A 17,745-nucleotide genomic window follows, 5' to 3' on the forward strand; every position below is an offset into this window, starting at 1 on the left:
AAAGAAAAGAAAAAAAAGACAACAACAATAACAACAATGAAGGGATTTTCCCAGGATACCCTTATTCTAACTTCTATCATGCCCCTTGGTTCAACAGCTGGGAAGGAAATGCTGCTGTCTTGGCATGAAATTACAGCATAAACTACAACACAAGAGGTACATGCAAGATACAAACAGTGTGGAGAGAAAAATTGTGCATCAATCAGTAGCCACATGGCAAGTTGCATTGGTGTGTAATATACCAGGGGGTAGAATTACGCAGGTACATATTCTCTGGTACACTTGGCCAAATACTGAAGGCCTAATGACTCAGTAGTCCTGTAATTCTAACCCAAATCCCAAGAATAAAAAAGTTACAAATGGAGATGATTATGTACCACTTCACCCCAATAAAGAAGCCTTCCCCATTCCTCATTCAGTATCTAGCACTTGAGGATGTATTCGCATGAACAATTTGAGTCAGGACTCAAACCTGTGCCTAGCCATGCCAAGGAAAGGTGTAATTTTTCAGGGAGAGTAAGTACCTGCAATTTTCAAATGGGACAAAACCAAGGCAAAACTGTGTACATGAGGGTCAATGAAGCTCTGATGTTTGTTCGCCCATGCTTGTCCATAACTTGTTCCCCTAAGGACTGCAGATCTTAGCCACAGCAATTCGGTCCAAATGGGGGTTCTTGTGAGTCAGAGGTGAGGCAGAACGATTCTGCTTCCTACTTGTTAATCCACACTGGGATTACTAAAACCAGCAGATCCATGTTTGACACCGAAATAACAATAACTGGAAAATGTGGGTACTTCCTCTCTGGAAAAATCACATCATTTATTTAAGCACCTGATCCCAAGACCCAGGTAGGCAAGTCTGGACCTTTATCCTTAGATCTTTACCTTCATTCTGCCACCAAGTCTAAACTTGCCACAAAAAAACATATGTACTTCTATACATTGACTGGAATTCTGTTGCCTCATCCATGTTACCTTCCATTGGAAATCCTTCCACAAGACAGAGCAGTGAGATTCCTCAGGTCAAGGACTCCGGTTTGTTACGCACTTCTTAACGCAGTACCCAGCACAAACAGCGTCTAGGGCCTGGAAGTGGTACTACAAAAGATAACAATAATACTAGCTTAAGTAAAAACAATCAAAGATAAAAACCAATAAACCATCCTCTGCTGCCCTTAAGAAAATTTGTTTATTCACCCCCTCACAAAGGAGGTTGCCCTATTTATCTGCCAGGAAACCTCAGACATTCCTTGCATGTGCGGCACAGATGGTCGCCACACAACAAAAGGCAGAAGGGCTCCCTGCACATGCACGGTGGACGTGTCTGGTTTCTGGATATACAGAAGCTTGGTCAGAGCTACTGCTCCAGCAGGGCTGCTATGCATCCAAAATCCCAAACAAATAAAGCAAGCCATCAATATCCTTTGAACAACATCTCTTAGAGATGTTGAAAAGAAAAAGAGACTGTCTGGGGAAAAAGGAGACGCACAGCGACCCTGGCTGTGAGTCTTAATTCATTAGTGTTTGTAAATTGTTTTGAGATCCCAAGGTGGGAAGTGCTAAGGAAGCAGAAGTATTAGTTATTAAAGCTCAAGGCTCTGTTGTTTCTTTATCCTCAGATATTCTTCACATCTGATTTTTCATTCATGGCCATTGCTACTTCAAATTTTTTTCAGCTGTCTTGATCTTTTCTATACCAAATGGGACTGCCCCAGGCAGAGGATATGCAGTATCTACATTTGCTCATTGCATTTATTTATCTTACTCTTTCCTAATTAATTTACTGCTTTGACCCCAGTCCTGCTCTTCCTTTGATTTTATAGTCAGCTATCAAATGTGGCTGCTCTCCATGAATAGTAATTATTTCGAAAAAAAATGCCATTAACATTTTTATTACCTTGCTAAACATACACTTCTACAGTGTATGGGAAGCGGACTGCAAGGTCCATTTTAGCAAACTGAGTATAAATATCGTTGCTAATTCTTCTGTAAATTGAAAGATGGAGCAGTTTGGCAGTAACCATTTCAGTTCCCAAGGTAGGCAATACAAGCTGTAATCAAAGAATAAACCTGTGGAACTGCATGAACGGAAACAAAGCAGAGCAGAAAATTAATTCTGTAACACATTATGCTCTGTGACACAAATTGTATACAAGTTTCTGTCCTCCTTCAAGAAATTACTGAGTGCAGAACTGTATTCTATGCAATTGAAAAAAAAAAAAAAATCACTAAACATGTTTCTTCTTTTGAAGGAGTTATTCTAGCTTTCAGTCATTAAAATACATGCTTTTTTTTTTCTTCAAACAATACAGGATATAAATCTCTCTGCTTTTTTCTCAGCTTAGTAAAAACACAAATAAACCAGGAAATTAAAGACCAAAAAAAAGAGAAAGCTACCTTTTCCGCATCCTATTGTGCCTAAATAGAACATGTAGTACCAGCCTGTACAACTTCTCAATAAAATGTATTGCGAACATTTCAAAAGCTGACCATAATCATGAGAGTTAAGCGAGGAATGTCAGCTTGGACGGGGGATTTCGCTGCTTTTGTTTTACATTAGTTAAGCACGCAGGTTTGTGTTTTTTACTTTATCCTGGATTTTGCTGTAACGTAATCGAACTCTGTTACCTTTTCCAGTATCCTAAGAGTTCCTCTAAGAGCCTGTATGGATTTGGGTTTAAGGATATTGTAACAGATCCAGAGGCTACTGAAGTCAGTGGCAGAAGCCGCTGCAGCGTTTGGTTAGTCCTTCGGTGCGGAAACTGGTTTTTCCTCTCTCTTCTTAATACCCCTGGGATCAACCTTCAGACATGTTCAGAAATAAGGTGACCGCTATGAATCCAGTGGCAAAACTCACACTTACATCAGCAAAACCAGGCTTTGCAGAAGAGCGTATTTGATTGTAGTGGGATCATTCACATTACATGAATTTCATGCATTAAATTCACAGCATTTACAGGATTATGTCCTTAATACTAATTGCGGGTTTGGGGTGTCCCACCGTTGTGTCTGTCCCCCCCATCTTGGACCTCTGTCATTTCCACCAAGGCACAGTTTATTTCCCTCAGTTACCTCATCACACCTGAGTCTTCACGTAGATACTACAGAAATAAAAATCGTAATCTTTGCAGTGAGATGCTTGAACTCCTCAGACAGTGGTATCTCCATGTAACCACACAGCATAAACAAATAGCCAACACGCTTCTGTAGGTTTTACTACCTCTGGAGCAGACTATATTTCTATAAAAACCACGGTTTTAGGCTTCACGTGTCAAGTTCTGCGTCAAATACACCCCTTTTACAGCCACAGCTCTGACAGGGAAAACCACCCTCACCCCCCGGTTAAAAACCAGATTCCTCACCCACTGCAGGCACACGTGTGAGCGTTCCACGTCACAACATCACAATTTCCTTCGTATCTTCGCAAGCGAGCGCTGCCTGGGCCTGCAGGGAGAGGAGACTGCGTGCCACGGCCCTTTTAACCCTGCCTCTGGGGTGGATGTGGGGAGAAGCACCTCGCTGTGGGGTGAGACCTGATGAGGGGGTATCCACGGTGGGGGAGAGACGCTCTGAGGGGAGAGACCTGCTGAGGGGGTATCCATGGTGGGGGAGAGACTCTCTGAGGGGGTATCCATGGTGGGGGAGAGACGCTCTGAGGGGAGAGACCTGCTGAGGGGGTATCCATGGTGGGGGAGAGACTCTCTGAGGGGGTATCCATGGTGGGGGAGAGACTCTCTGAGGGGACAGACCTGCTGAGGGGGTATCCATGGTGGGGGAGAGACTCTCTGAGGGGGTATCCATGGTGGGGGAGAGACACTCTGAGGGGAGAGACCTGCTGAGGGGGTATCCATGGTGGGGGAGAGACTCTCTGAGGGGGTATCCATGGTGGGGGAGAGACGCTCTGAGGGGAGAGACCTGCTGAGGGGATACCCACCATGGGGTAGCCTTGCTGAGGGGAGACCTGCTGAGGGGAGAGACCTGCTGAGAGAAGACTTAATGAGGGAAGAGCGCGCTGAGGGAAGACTTGCTGAGGGGAGAGACCTGTTGAGGGGAGACCCACCATGGGGTAGCCTTGCTGAGGGGAGAGACTTGCTGAGGGGAGAGACCTGCTGAAAGAAGACTTGATGAGGGAAGAGTGCACTGAGGGGAGAGACCTGCTGAGGGGAGAGACCTGCTGAGGGGAGACCCACCATGGGGTAGCCTTGCTGAGGGGAGAGACCTGCTGAGGGGAGAGACCCGCTGAGGGGAGACCCACCATGGGATAGCCTTGCTGAGGGGAGAGACTTGCTGAGGGGAGAGACCTGCTGAAAGAAGACTTGATGAGGGAAGAGTGCGCTGAGGGAAGACTTGCTGAGGGGAGAGACCTGCTGAGGGGAGAGACCCGCTGAGGGGAGACCCACCATGGGATAGCCTTGCTGAGGGGAGACCCACCATGGGGTAGCCTTGCTGAGGGGAGAGACTTGCTGAGGGGAGAGACCTGCTGAAAGAAGACTTGATGAGGGAAGAGACTCGCTGAGGGGAGAGACCCCCTGAGGGGATACCCACCATGGGGGGGACCCACTGAGGGGATACCCACTGGGGGAGAGGCCGCACTGAGAGGGGACCCACTGCGGGGATACACCGTGAGGGAGACCCGCTGAGGGGGGCACGACCGATACCTCAGCCCTGGCCGCTGCCCCCCCTGAAGGAGCCGCTGCGGCCCGGGGCGCCTCCAGCAGCAGCGCGGGCTGGTGGCCGGCGGGCAATTTCGGGCGTTTGCCTGTGGTTCTCCCTGACACGAAGGAAGGCGTGGACGACACCTTACTTCAGGGACATGGCACCCACGGCTGCCCACCACCGCCCCCCCCCACCAGCTCCCCGCCGGCCGCCCCGCTCCCAGCGCCCAGGGCGGGCGGCGGCGCGAGCAGCAGCGCCGCCTGGCGGGCAGGGCGGGGAGCGGAGGGGGCGGCCGGGGCGCGGGGGCGGCGGCGCCGGCCCTTCCCTGCCCTCCCCTCCCCTCGCCGCCGCCCGCCCGGGCCTGCCCGGGTTCGCGTCCCCCCCGGCCCGCCCCGCACGTCTCCCCGAGCCCGGCTCCGTCTGTCTGCAGCGCGGCCGGCAGCTGCCGTTACAGATACGGTGCCGGCGGGCCGGGGAGAGCGCGGAAACACCTGTTTCCAAGATGGGGAAGGTGGGGAGGGAGCCCGCGGCGGGGCCGGCCAGCGCCGCTCGCCCTCCCTTCACCTCCCGCCGCCTGTAAACCCGGCCCTACAGCCCCGCGGGAGCGCTTTTCAAAAAAAAGATGCCTTTCGATTTTTACACGTTCACCTGAAAAACGCCTCTCGAGCCCTCTCCTCACGTGTTATTTTTTCCACCGTGGTCGGTTTGGGGGGGGGGCACAGCCGGGGCTGAGGCGGCGGCGGCCCTGACAGAGCGGCGGCCCCGAGAGGGCCGGCCCGAGCCGCCGCCTCCCTGCCGGGCCCGGGGGGGACGCGGCCGCGGGGGGACGCCCGCCGAGGAGGGGCGGGAGAGGGCCGGGGGCCGCCGGCGGTGCGGGGGAGCCGGGGCGGGAGCCGGCAGCGCCGCATCCCCGGCTGCGTGCGGGGGCTCCATGATTTCATCGGCGGCTTCGCGGGGACCTGCCAAGAGCTGTTATGCCTCACTGCGATGTGTAGCTTTTTCCTGCCATTTTTTTTTTTTTTCATAATAAAAAGAGGGAGTGAAGCTGGCTTTTTTTCCTCTTCCAAAAAAAAAAAAGAAGCCAAATGGATCAGAGAAGGGGGGGGGGGGAGGGAAAGAAAAAAAAAAAAAAAAAAGCAATAGCCAAAGGGGATGCCAGTGAGGTGTGGCTTGCATTTAAATATCCAATATGTCAATGTAAGGGGAGTGTGTACGTATATAAAGTGCAGCTTGCATCCGACCGCGGGACACATCCCGCTATGGGAGGCGCGGGCAGCGCGGGGCCGGGCCGGGGCCGGCAGCGCGGGGCCGGGCGGCCGCAGCCCGCGCTCTGAGGGGGCCGCTCCGCTCCGCTCCGCGCCGCGCCGCGCCCGCCCGCGGGCCCCATGGCCGAGGTGGGCGGCTTCCTGGGCGCGCTGGACCCCGACCTGCACGGCTTCCCCCCCGCGCTGGGCGCCGGGCTGCCCCTCGCCGACTCCCCCGGTTTCCTCAACGAGCGGCTGGGGCAGATCGAGGGGCGGCTGCAGCGGGGCTCGCCCACCGACTTCGCTCACCTCAAGGGCATCCTGCGGCGGCGGCAGCTCTACTGCCGCACCGGCTTCCACCTGGAGATCTTCCCCAACGGCACGGTGCACGGCACCCGGCAGGACCACAGCCGCTTCGGTGAGGGGGCGGCGGGCCCCTGGGTGGGTGCCCGGGTGGGTGCTTGGGTGCCCGGCCGGGGAGCAGGTGCCCCGCGCCACAGAACTAATTACCCCGCTAATATAAATCATCCCGGGACGGATATAATTAGGCTCCTAAACAAATGCCCTCACTCCCCAGCGATGCGGGATTTTTTATTTCGAATTTCCTACTCTCCCGGCGCTCAAGCCCTTCTGCAGGTGCACAAAAACGTGCCTTAGCCGGGGGGGGGGGGGAGGATTAAATAAAAAATATTAAAATTTAAAAGGGGAGGGGTGGCCAGCTCTAGCTGTGCCTCTGAAGTTAGCGGTGAGGGAGGCGGAAGAAAGGAGGGAGCGCACTGGAAAAAGAAATTCCTAGCTTTTTTCGTTTGTTTGGGTGGGTTGGTTTTTTTTTTCCCCTCCTCCTTTTCTTTTCTTTTTTTTTTTTTTTTTTTTTTTTGGCCTCCGCAGATATTTGCGAGCCGATTTCTTTTACTTGCATGAATCGCACTAGAAAAGCGTCTTCCCCAAAGCGGGCAGGGATCGGTTGGCTGGATGGGTGTCAGAAGCTCGGTTTGGGGAGGTTGTTGGAAAGGGAAGGGGAAGCTTGGAGGGGGAAAAACGCTTGGGGGACCTCAGGGAGAAAGGAGAAGATGGAACAATAGGCAGAGCACCGTGGATTTACCTTGCTGCCCGGGATACAGCTGGAAGACTGCAGCGCCTGTATCAGTGTCACACGAGAGCAGGGATCTCTAATGAGACTGTATGTAATCTTCAAAAAATGCATCCCAAGCCACAGGCGAAGAAGTACAGTAAGTTTGAGCACAGCTAAGAAAAATTCCCGCTACTTCAGCATCTAGTGCAGGTGTCTGTGTAAGCTATCAACAAGTCCCATGCCAGTGATCTCAGCAGTGTTGTCAACAGGTTGCAAGGAGCGCTCGCAAGACTTTTTATAGTTTTCAAGTGATTTAACTCCTCAGTGAAAGGAATTCTTTTTTTTTTTTTTTTTGCCTTTAATTCTTTGCAACCGGTTCTTTCTGATACTTCAGGAACGCTGCTGCTGCTCTTGTTGGTAGTTTAAGGCAGGTTTTTGGAACAATTGGAGAAGCTTATCTGCGTACTGCGCTTTCCATAAACACCAGGTGTGTGCATAGCATGTCCCTGCCTTAATCAACAAGAAAGTCATAACCTGCAGGTCAGAGTCAGGTACTAATAGGCTCGTGGGGCAAGCGTTCTTTAATTACCTCCCGAAAGACACGCATCTCTTAACCTTTCATGCTGCGATACGTGATGGGTTTCCACGTTAAACTGAAAGCAAACCCATTGCATCTGCTTGGTTTTAGTTCAATCTGCCACGTAGTATTTCTATCAGTCCTTTTTACTTATCTTTATCCAAGTAAACAGCCAGTTTCAAATGGCAGCATTTTGTCTCGGCTCTGTTTTTTTATAAAGAGCAAGTAAAATTAGTGTATTTCCAAACAAACTTTGGAAAACTGCGTTAAATGGGCTAAAACTTTTCATGAATTTTGCACGCTTAAGTCACACGGTGCGTTCAATAAATCGAAACACTGGCATTCCCTAAGTGTTTTAGCAGTCAGCATCCAGCTACGTAAACTAGACCAGACTTCAGATATAAAATATTATAGTTTTCTGCTTCAGGGTTTTCCCAGAGGCAGTGTAAAATAAATAGTTATTTGTTGTAATTGCAAGACAAAGCCCCAAAGGATTAGACTGGAATCCTCGTGTTCAGATAAAGTTGGACTAAACCTCGCTTCAGCAGAGACTCAAAGCAATAACGTATTGGCACGCAGTATTCACCATCTGCATTCAGTAGCCATGAATATTTAAATTCCAATGTTACTGGTATGGTTCGTATTAGGATGTCATGTATCAATGCATTCCTAAATTTTGCATGCAGCAGTCAGAGAGCAGTAACTTATTACAGAAATAGGCAGCCTGCGCGATTCTGGGGAACTACAAAACTGTGGTGAGGGATGCAGAGCTAGGCGAGGGTTTCGGGCTTGCAGCTGAAAGCTGCCTTAAATCTAGGGGCATCTGGGGAAATACTTAGAAATCCAGTGTGGTGGTTTGGTGGATCAAGCCCACAGGGCTGGAAGGTGCTCCCCGGTATCATGAGCAGATAATTAACGTGCTCCACGGACGGCTGCGACACCGCAGCAGAGGCACGTATCCAGCTGCAGATGGGATGTAGGGTGGAACCGGACTTTGCATCCCCGTCTCCTAATACTGGAAGGGGTTCAGGAAAAGACGGACAGTATCTGCACCCTCCCATGCGCAGCCATCCCAAAAGTTACCAGATGTGCAAGACATCCAAGTCCTCCAGAGAAGAAAATAAAGAGCCAGAGCCCTGGTGATGCAGAACAGAGTACCAAGGTCCTAACGGCGAGGGCTAAGGGAGGGATTCTTTTGTACCACGGCATCCGGGGGATGCGCCCCTAGGACACAGGGGAGGTAGCAGCATCGTCTCCCCACACTGCCTCAGCAATCACAGTGACTATTCCCTCTCATCTGTCGAGGACTGGAGCGTTCCTAAATAACACCTGTCTTCTGGAATGCGGTATTTTATACTTGTAAAAATTCATGCAAGAACAATGGGGCGCAGCTTATTTTTCCTAAAGGAGGCTTAATGCAAAATTTGGTGGAGCCCTCCAGGATCGTTGGAAGAAAGCTCGTTCTCACAGTAGAGAAGTGCCCAGATTTGCTCTCTGAACTGGCAGCTCCGCCTAAGTCATCCCAGAAAGAATAAAGTGTTTTCAAAGATGTATCTGCTCCCACTGCATCTGCTACAAATCTTCCTGTACAAGGAAATAAAGGACGGTCAAAATCTGGAGGGGGGTCGGACTGACATTAGTGCCCCTACGAGAATCCTGAGAGTGAAACCAAGCTAAATTCGCCAGGAAAATCCCTGCCAGGAGGAACTGCTCCTTTTCTGCCTCGTGTCTGTTTTACAGCAGCGTTAAACAAGTGACACCAACGGTGCTACTCTTAACTGCAAGCGAGGAGAGAAAAAGGCCTTGAGTTTGTACTGCAGACCAATAAAGGCAGCAAATGAAGCTCTTCTGGGGTACGAACCCGCTAATGGATCTGTAACACAGTCTCCTAGAGAAGCTGCTGAAACCTCCAGAGAAAGTTTTGCTGTAGATTTTGACATTCAGACCGCAGTGCACCTGTTGCTGAACAGTTGTTGAGGTTTTTAGCTGAAGCTTTAGGTTTGTAGCCATTAATACAACGTCTGATGTTTCTGCGCCCCTGCTCCTGAATATAGTCATGTAAGAAGAGACAGGTGCAAGGGCTGAATTGTTCTTTGAGGGATGGTTTGTAGTAAGGCGAGAGTGTGCGGGTCCGGCCACGGCAAAGCTCGGGAGATTATTCAGTGCTTTGGTGGTAAATGAATCCAGTCAGAGTCTTAATCAAATCTCTCCAAATATTATCTAGAAAGGCTGAAGGAACAAACAGAATGACTAATCAAAGAGTGAAAAAAGAGGCAAGTCCTCCAAGAAAAAAGAAAAAGGAAAAAAAAACCCCATGTTCTACCACAAAAACACACCGCTACAATTGGAAAGCAAATTCTTGAGCTGGCCCCAGTGGCCGCTCCCTGTGCTGCTAGAGATCAGATGTACAAAGCTGCAATTTTGTCTTAGCAATTGGAGTGAGTTAAGGACAGGATGGATATCCGCCCACATTTTTTCAGCCTTCACTCCGTCTCCTGACTTTTGAGGGTTTAAGTTACGTTCTTAATGCTATTTCAACATAGTCGTCTTCCGTGCGTGTCTCTAAGTGCCACTCAAAGATCAGAAAAGGGGAATATTGCAAGGGCCATTGTCAGAAGAGATTGTCACAGGCACACCTTGAAGAAACTTCGTTTGCAAAACCAGCAAGTATTCACCCGCTGCGCACCAGATGAGGGATTTCTCACCCACCTGCTCAGAGAGGGGAGATGCTGATGCTGCTCCTGGGTTGCTCCTTACCAGGTCTTTGAAGACCTGGGTCCACATACCACGTACAGAGCGTGCTTGTGGGTATACTCAAGAAAAGCTCTTGGTTTCCCTGCCCCAGACATCCCTCAGTTTCTAAATGGGACCAGCAGCATTTTCCTGCTTCCCAGGGGTGACAGAAGACAAATTAAAAAACCCAATATGCTGGTGCTGAGGACTGTGTTTGTACCTATACGAAGGTCGATCAGCTGCTCTCCAGTTATCAGATATTGCTCACTTGAACATCCACTTGTCTCCAGCCAGGGAAAGACTGCCCCGTTTCTGGGTATCCCTGTACTCCTCCTTTCCCCCTGTATTACTTTTCACACACTCTCTAGTTGTTGTCAATCTTCCTTCACTCCCTCCTTTTCGCACAGTGGCTGTCATCATTTCTGTCCTGCAGATGGGAAAATGGAAGCACGCAGCAGTTCCGTAACTCCCTCCACGTGTCAGAACTGGTGGGTAGCGGAGGCAGAAGACCACCCCTCATCCCACGCCTCTTCCCTCCCTATTCATGCTTCCTTTCAGATAAGAAACCACAATAACTACCAGGGAGCGAGCAGAGCAGAGCCAGGGTCCTGGTTTGCCTGCCTGGCTTGGGAGGGCTGCCTTCCCTGCCTGCACTGCCTGCTCCTGGGGTTTCTGAAGGCAAGATGTGTCCCCAGGCCGGGGCGTGTAGCTGGGCATATTTCAGCCTGGAAAATGTCTGCACTGGTCCATAAAGCATGTTTTCTGTCGTTTGCTTCCCTGTTTGGCTCGAGGAATTGCTGCTCCCAAGTCCATATTTCATCTCCCCCCGCACCGGCTGGCTGCAGGGAGGGCTGGATTCGATGCACGAGCCCCAGAGCAGGCAGGGCAAAAGGAGGACAAAAAGTCTGATATAAGGTAGGAAGAATTAATTCTTGCACCCAGCTTAGCTGCCAGCATCTGACTGACGAGTCCGCGTTGAGCAAAGGGGCCAGAGGTGGCCATCGCTGTCTGGTCTGTCCTATATTTAGGCGGTGACGCAGTTATCCTCTGAGAGTTCCTCTCACCCGCGCCTGGCCGAGCAGAAGGCACATGAGGGGTGACCGGGAGCTGCGACTGCCGCTGAAGTCAGCTGGCTCAGGTGGCCGCGCGTCACACGGTGATTTTAGACTCGAGGCATACTTCTAAGAGGAGCTCTGCGAGGTAACCTGATCAGAGTGGCAATCGCTCAGGACTGGCCGGTTTGGGAGCTATATTAAGAGACCTGGAGCCACGCTAAAGGTTAGAGCGACTTTGTCCTCCTGTCAATGCAGGTGTCTTGTCCAGTCATTAGATGGGATGGTCAAGACCCTCTTCCTTCCTCTGCTGCTACCTCCCAGCTAATTAATTCCACACCGGACATGGGCAAAGACTGCCCGTGACCTCTAGCGTGTGGTGCCCAGAGTCTAACACAGTCCCACTAATGCCTTTGGGAGGTTTTCCTGTGAAGTTGGAAGGTCTCCACCACTTGCGAAGTCGGCTTTGTTCAAACTGGTTAAAAACGCACCTACCTGGGGGCCGTTTGGTTTTAAGTGCTTCACCAAGGGTTCTCCTATTCCACATCTTTCCTCCATCAAAACAGCTGCCGTCCCCCTTACTGGCAGCCGGGGTGCAGCAGGCAGTGTGGCAGACCCTGCTAATTTCTTTGCCTGAGGAAATGAGGCTGCCCCTCATTATTTAAAGTGTCCGACACCATCGTTGTAGGCTGAAGCCCACAGGTAAAACGATTGCTCTCGCAGGGCCGGGGACGGTGAGGACTGATGCTGCTGGACCGGGAAGGGGCTGGCACGAGGCCGGGGCAGGCAGCAGGACATACAGGGCAGGAGGGGGGTTCTGGCAGGGGGTGACGGAGGAAGGACCGGCAGCTCCCCGGCTCCGAAGGCTGCAGATGAAGGTGCATTTCTACCTGCGTGTCTTTGAAGCTGGGTTTTATCCCTGCGGCTTGTATATACTTTTGGGGGCAGCAAGTACCCCACTGGAGTGCCAGGATGAAGGTGGCCCTCACAGACATCTCTCCTACTGCTTTTTACTTATTTTTATTGACCTCATCACTTTTAAACCTGTGGGAATATCATCTCAATCCAGAAACCCCATGGCAACATAAATCACTCTCCTTTTGGCGAAGAATAAAACCCGGTGTGGTAAAAGCCTTCTGAAATCTCTAGTGGGCCAGGCACAAGTTTCTACATCTGTCTTCTTGGTGAGAGTTAGGGGGAAAAAAAATAAAAACAACCCAAAGACCAAAACAAGAAAACCTAGGAAACCTTTTCTTGTTAGCAAAGGTAATTGCTCTTGGGCAAGTCAAATTCACAATGCTGGGGAGAAGCCTAGAGTGGAAGTCAGAGATTGCACGCGTATGGGACTATAGATTTAAGAACTGTGTCGTTGTAAATAAGAAAAATGGGATCTGTAGGAAGCTCTGCAAAGGCTGGGAAAGGCTGGTTCACGTTTGTCACTGGAGCCTGGTGTTGGTTTTATCCTCTGTATGATTTGGACTTCTTTTCTGTTTTAGGGATTTTGGAGTTTATTAGCCTGGCAGTGGGGCTGGTGAGCATCCGTGGGGTGGACTCAGGACTCTACCTCGGCATGAATGAGAGAGGCGAGCTGTATGGGTCGGTAAGTTTAAGGTTTTGTGCCGATTACAACACTGTATCAGACACAGCAATACATTGGTGTCACAAGCTGTGTCTCTCACAGGCCTCCCAAGTCCTTGGGCTCCATCCTACCCGCGATGCCGCTGTTGTTATAACATAAATTATATATATATGAAATAGGGTTGCGGAGGGAGGTTACACTCGTGCGGCGAGAGCCCGTGGTGGTGCCCAGCCCCTGGACACCACTTGGGGCCGTGCCGGGGGAGCTGGGGGGGCTTACCGAGGTTTTGCCTTTCAGAACCGTGTGGCAATGGCCAGCTAAAGGCAGAAGGGGAATTTGGCATAAAACCAGGGGCTACTCGTGTTTTCATTGCCTGAGTAACACATCAATTTTATTCTCCACGTGATCAGGATCTGCACCCATCTGCAGATTTTACACTTCTATTAGAGCTTTTTAACTAGTGGAAGCTGAAGTTGTGGTCTGAGTGTTATTTTATTACAACATTGTCTACAACTCCTTTTAGGACTTTAGGGGAGTTGCTCATAATTTTCTAGAAGTGCCCTTTTAAGACTAAAATTTTCCGTGTTTTGCCAAAAACCAAGTGTAAACCCCTTGTTAGTTTTATTACTCCACATAAACTCCTGAATACCTATAAACTCTTCCTAACATCACCTCAAGCAGATTCTGCCTCATCCTGTGCTGCTGTGGGATGGAGAAAGCAGAAGACGCCCTGTTTCCCATCCAGGGTCAGGTTTCTAGTGGCAGCTTGCGAATTTGTGGTTTGTCCCCTTGGTTTGGGCCATGCCCTTGGAGCCGTGGCTCGCGGGTTGTGCTGCCGCAGCCGGGACCAGCTCAGGTCCACCTCGCTGCTTTTCTGCCCAACGTTACCCAACCTGCACCGCCCTGTAAACCACTTTGAACCCGGGCAGGTGCTCTGATGAGCCAGCCCCAAAAAAGAGAGCGTACCTCAGGGTTTTGCTGGATGAATCACCGGCACATGGAGCGAATGCTTCTGCGGAACTCAGCCAGGACTGCGGGGAAGGGGTGCTGTGAAGAGCTTTGGCATCACAGGCAAAGTCTCCATCAGCCTGAAGAGAGCCAAGCTCTCCTCTGCTTCTTTCTATTTAATTAAGTGTTAAGACTTGTCATCAAAATGTCAGGTCTTAACAACTGGGTAGAGGTGCTTCCTACAGGTTAATTTAACTCAATTCCTAATTATTTAACTCAGCTCAATATAAAATAGTTATTTCTAGTTAGCTAGAAGAATCACTTCTATTTTGAAAAATTAATTGCATTCTAGATAGGCATTTTTAAGTTTCCTTTTCTGTAGCTGCTGCACTTTGGTGCTTTTTCTTCAGGTGCCCCATTGCCTTTAATTTGACCCACCACCTGTGTGTGATTTTTTTAAATGCCTCTTTCTAGATCACAGCACTACCCTACGTGAGGATACTGATTTTTAAGGATGGATCACCATCAATTTAAAATTAAATAAAATAAACCAGTTTTAAACAAAAGCGGAAGGCACGTAATTCCTCTAACCCAATCAGATCAATCTCATAGCGTAGAAATTCAAACTCGTGATCTCTGCATATAGAGAAGCCTTCAGAAAGCCTTTGCTTCGCAAACAGTAACAGTAAACCACAAGTTTCTGTCATCTTTTCTTCTCCCATTCCCATCTGAGACTGCCACAGACCCTTTCGGTATTTAACTGATGTTTATATGAGATAATCAAATACTAGCATGCACCCACAACTGTTCTTTTTCCACTTCACTTCTGTAATAACATCTACCCCAAACAAAAGTTAAATGCTGAGACAGCGGTTAAATTACAAATGGGCAAGACAGATAAAAAGTAAAATCACCAGGAATCCATAAAACACAAAAAAAAATCCTAAAGCACGCTTCAGAAAGCAGGGCTGGAGCCTACAACTGTGCAGCAGCACCTCTCCTGTCAAACCCCAAGGCTGCTCGGCAGCTCCTGGAGTCGCAGCTTTTCCTTGTGCCTGCTGAAAAGGAGGATGCAAGCCTGCGTATTCCCGTCTGTGCTCTCAAGCCCTGCAGCTCTGATCATGAATCAACAGTTTCATGATGGGTTAATTAAATTCTAGGGCTTGCGTGCACGTTACGACGCAGAAACAAAAATAGGGTAACATTCTACAACGCTTCATCTGGAAACAGAACTGACCTGAAGACATAATCATGGGACTTTTCTCTCTGTCATTGCATCTTGTACAGCAGACAATACACTGACTGGGCGCTGCAGGGACGCAGTCAAACCGCTGATCCAAACCGTGCAGAAGTCACGAGCCAGGTCCCCAAATAACCCTGGAGTTTTAAAATCCGGGATACATGGGCTGTACAATGATGGCTTTTCGAAATCGAAAGCCACTACAGTATTCTTAATTAAAGGTCCATAAAACAGCGCCTAACAACAGCATTAGCATTACAATGTATTTTAGGAGATGACAGTACAGCGGTATTTTAAAATTTTCAGCAAGTTTATTATTTCCCTCTGTGCCACTTTTGCCTGATCTGTGTGTTGGTATAGCCAGAGGCAGCCATCCCCGCAGCGACACGTGGAGTCCCCTCGGGACAGACAGCTTTTCTGCCTGTCCCCGTTAACCTCATACCAGCATTTCTGTTAAGCTTTCCACCGATTTCAGAGACGCAGCTGATACTGAGAGCAGCAAAAGTCGTGGGCAGCACCTTGCACGCTGCCTGTACGGCATCGGGCTCAGTGGGGACATCCCAGGGTTTGGAAAGAAAGAAATCGCAGCTTGCAGAGTCACCCCCGGCTCTCCAAACGTTTTACACCAACACTGTAGCTCCGAACAGCCCAGGGAAGAGCAGGTAAACTGGGGCAAAGCAGCAGCGCACGAGGTCAGCCGGTCAGCCGTTTCCAACTTATTCTGAGTAGATGGCATCCTAGGGGAAGGAAAAAAAAAAAAAAAAGTCTTATGTTTATTGGCAGATCTGGGAAGAGAAACCCCCGGTTCCCCAGGTCTCAGATGGCAAGGGCTGTGGCACAGGCTTTTGGAGGGCTCACAACTCACCCTGGGGTTTATTTAATTAGCAGCAAAGCATTCGAAACAGGTTCTGAGCGCAGGTGAGCTCCTGGATTGTGTTACAAAACATCGACTGCAGGCAATAACATTTACTTAGCACTCTGTATGCCGCAGATAAGACACATTCCCTACCCGAACGGTTTACAGTGTAGGTACAGTGTTTGTAATATTAGAGCATCCTATGTTTGCAGACTGCCTTTTATCTGAAAGGACTCCCACGTCCCCCCCGGCAATCCCCCCGTGGGACGGGACGGCGTGGCGGGTCCCTCCGCGACACGGCACGGCGGCGCCGGCAAAGCCACCCAGGTCCTCGCTGCGGCTGGGCACGGGGGAGACGGGCGGGAGAGGGAAGGAGCGATGGGCATGAACTGGAAAGCCGTCACTGAACGGCCGCTGCCGACCGCGCCCGGCTGTAAGGGTTGGAGGGGAAGGCTGGTTGCGGCCGCGGTGACGCCAGTGCCATCCGTTCCCCCGGCCCGGCGTGGGATGCGCCGGCCGTGGGCTGGCACACACTCATCGCATCACCTACCGCCGCCGTAAATCTTCCCCGGGGTTAGACATTCCCGGAGCGCTGCTCCCCATCCAGACCTCCCCGGGTCTTGTTATGGCCTCCCATCGCAGCTCTCCGGCGCTTCAGAAGATGAATAGGCCTGAGGAATGCTTTCATTCCCATCGCAGTGTATACTCTTCTGTGCCTTGAACTTCCAAAGCGGTGCTCGCTCCCGTTTAAACCCTTCAGACGCGCTTGCCCGCTGCTTCTCCCGGGGTCGCCTCTCACCTAAGAGAGCGTTTTTGGGGTGTGCGCGGGTACCGGCGGACGTGGCTGCGGGTGGGCAGCCCTCTGCTCAGGACACGGCCCTGCCACAGCACGGCCCCCCCAGCGAGCTCCAAACTCACCCCATTGCCGAGACCCGGCTGTCGGGCTGGGAGTTTTGCTGGGGCCCTGGTTTATTCTTTTATGGGGCACCTTTGCAAAACGCGCGCCCACCTTCTCCTCCTCCTCTTGTCTCCTCCCTCCTCCAACTTCAGAGGTCTTTGGGTCCCGGCTTCTACGGCTTGTGCCCAATTAAATTAAATAAATTTAATTTTGCTAATTAATTTCCAGCTCTCACCCGCGGGAAAGCTCCCCGGCAGCGCTGTCCCCATCCTCGGGGGAGCCAGGAGGAGGTAGTAGCTAGGAAAATGATAGGAAAATAAAATGAAGGAAGGCGGAAAAGATTTATTTTTTTTAATTTTTGACACAAATGTCTTTTTCTTCCCCTCCCGCCTCCGCCCCAACGCAGAAGAAGCTCACCCGGGAGTGCGTTTTCCGAGAGCAGTTTGAAGAGAACTGGTACAACACGTACGCCTCAACCCTCTACAAGCATCCCGACTCGGAGAGGCATTACTACGTGGCTCTGAACAAGGACGGCTCCCCCCGGGAGGGGTACAGGACTAAGAGACATCAGAAATTCACTCACTTCTTACCCAGGCCTGTGGACCCCGCCAAAATACCCGCGACGTACAGAGACCTCTTCCACTACAGGTGATGTTTCCTGCGGCTGCCCCGTCAGTGTACATACTTGGGCTCCCAAGCTTTTTCCCAGAGCACTCTATTAATAGTCATTCCATCGTTCCTGAAAGTGTAGATGACGTAGGAAAGCACTTACATTGAATTCAGACACTGCTGTTCCTCCTTGTTTCAAGCGTATATCGAACCTGGGTTATTTATGGGGGTGGGGGTAGGGGAAGGGAGGGAACCCTACATATAATCTTTTCGTTTTCGTT

At 50.5% G+C, this 17,745-nt stretch overlaps 1 protein-coding gene across 1 annotated transcript; it reads left to right on the forward strand.

Annotated features, from left to right (window-relative positions):
* The first annotated feature begins 6,023 nt into the window (after positions 1-6,023).
* FGF16 (fibroblast growth factor 16) lies at positions 6,024-17,507 on the forward strand. Its single transcript, XM_075720725.1, has 3 exons — positions 6,024-6,318; positions 12,831-12,934; positions 17,262-17,507. The coding sequence occupies exons 1-3, from the start codon at positions 6,042-6,044 to the stop codon at positions 17,505-17,507; spliced, it is 627 nt and encodes a 208-aa protein (XP_075576840.1). The 5' UTR covers positions 6,024-6,041.
* The last annotated feature ends 238 nt before the right edge of the window (positions 17,508-17,745 follow it).

This window comes from Pelecanus crispus, chromosome 13, assembly GCF_030463565.1.
Source record: "Pelecanus crispus isolate bPelCri1 chromosome 13, bPelCri1.pri, whole genome shotgun sequence".
In the NCBI taxonomy this organism is placed as follows: domain Eukaryota; kingdom Metazoa; phylum Chordata; class Aves; order Pelecaniformes; family Pelecanidae; genus Pelecanus; species Pelecanus crispus.

What these genes read in the sequence shown, in the direction of transcription:
- FGF16 (XM_075720725.1), top strand. Translation starts at nt 6,042, where the DNA reads ATGGCCGAGGTGGGCGGCTTCCTGGGCGCGCTGGACCCCGACCTGCAC. An exon ending in GCAGGACCACAGCCGCTTCG is followed by an intron (nt 6,319 to 12,830) that starts GTGAGGGGGCGG and finishes TTTCTGTTTTAG; the next exon opens with GGATTTTGGAGTTTATTAGC. An exon ending in GAGGCGAGCTGTATGGGTCG is followed by an intron (nt 12,935 to 17,261) that starts GTAAGTTTAAGG and finishes GCCCCAACGCAG; the next exon opens with AAGAAGCTCACCCGGGAGTG.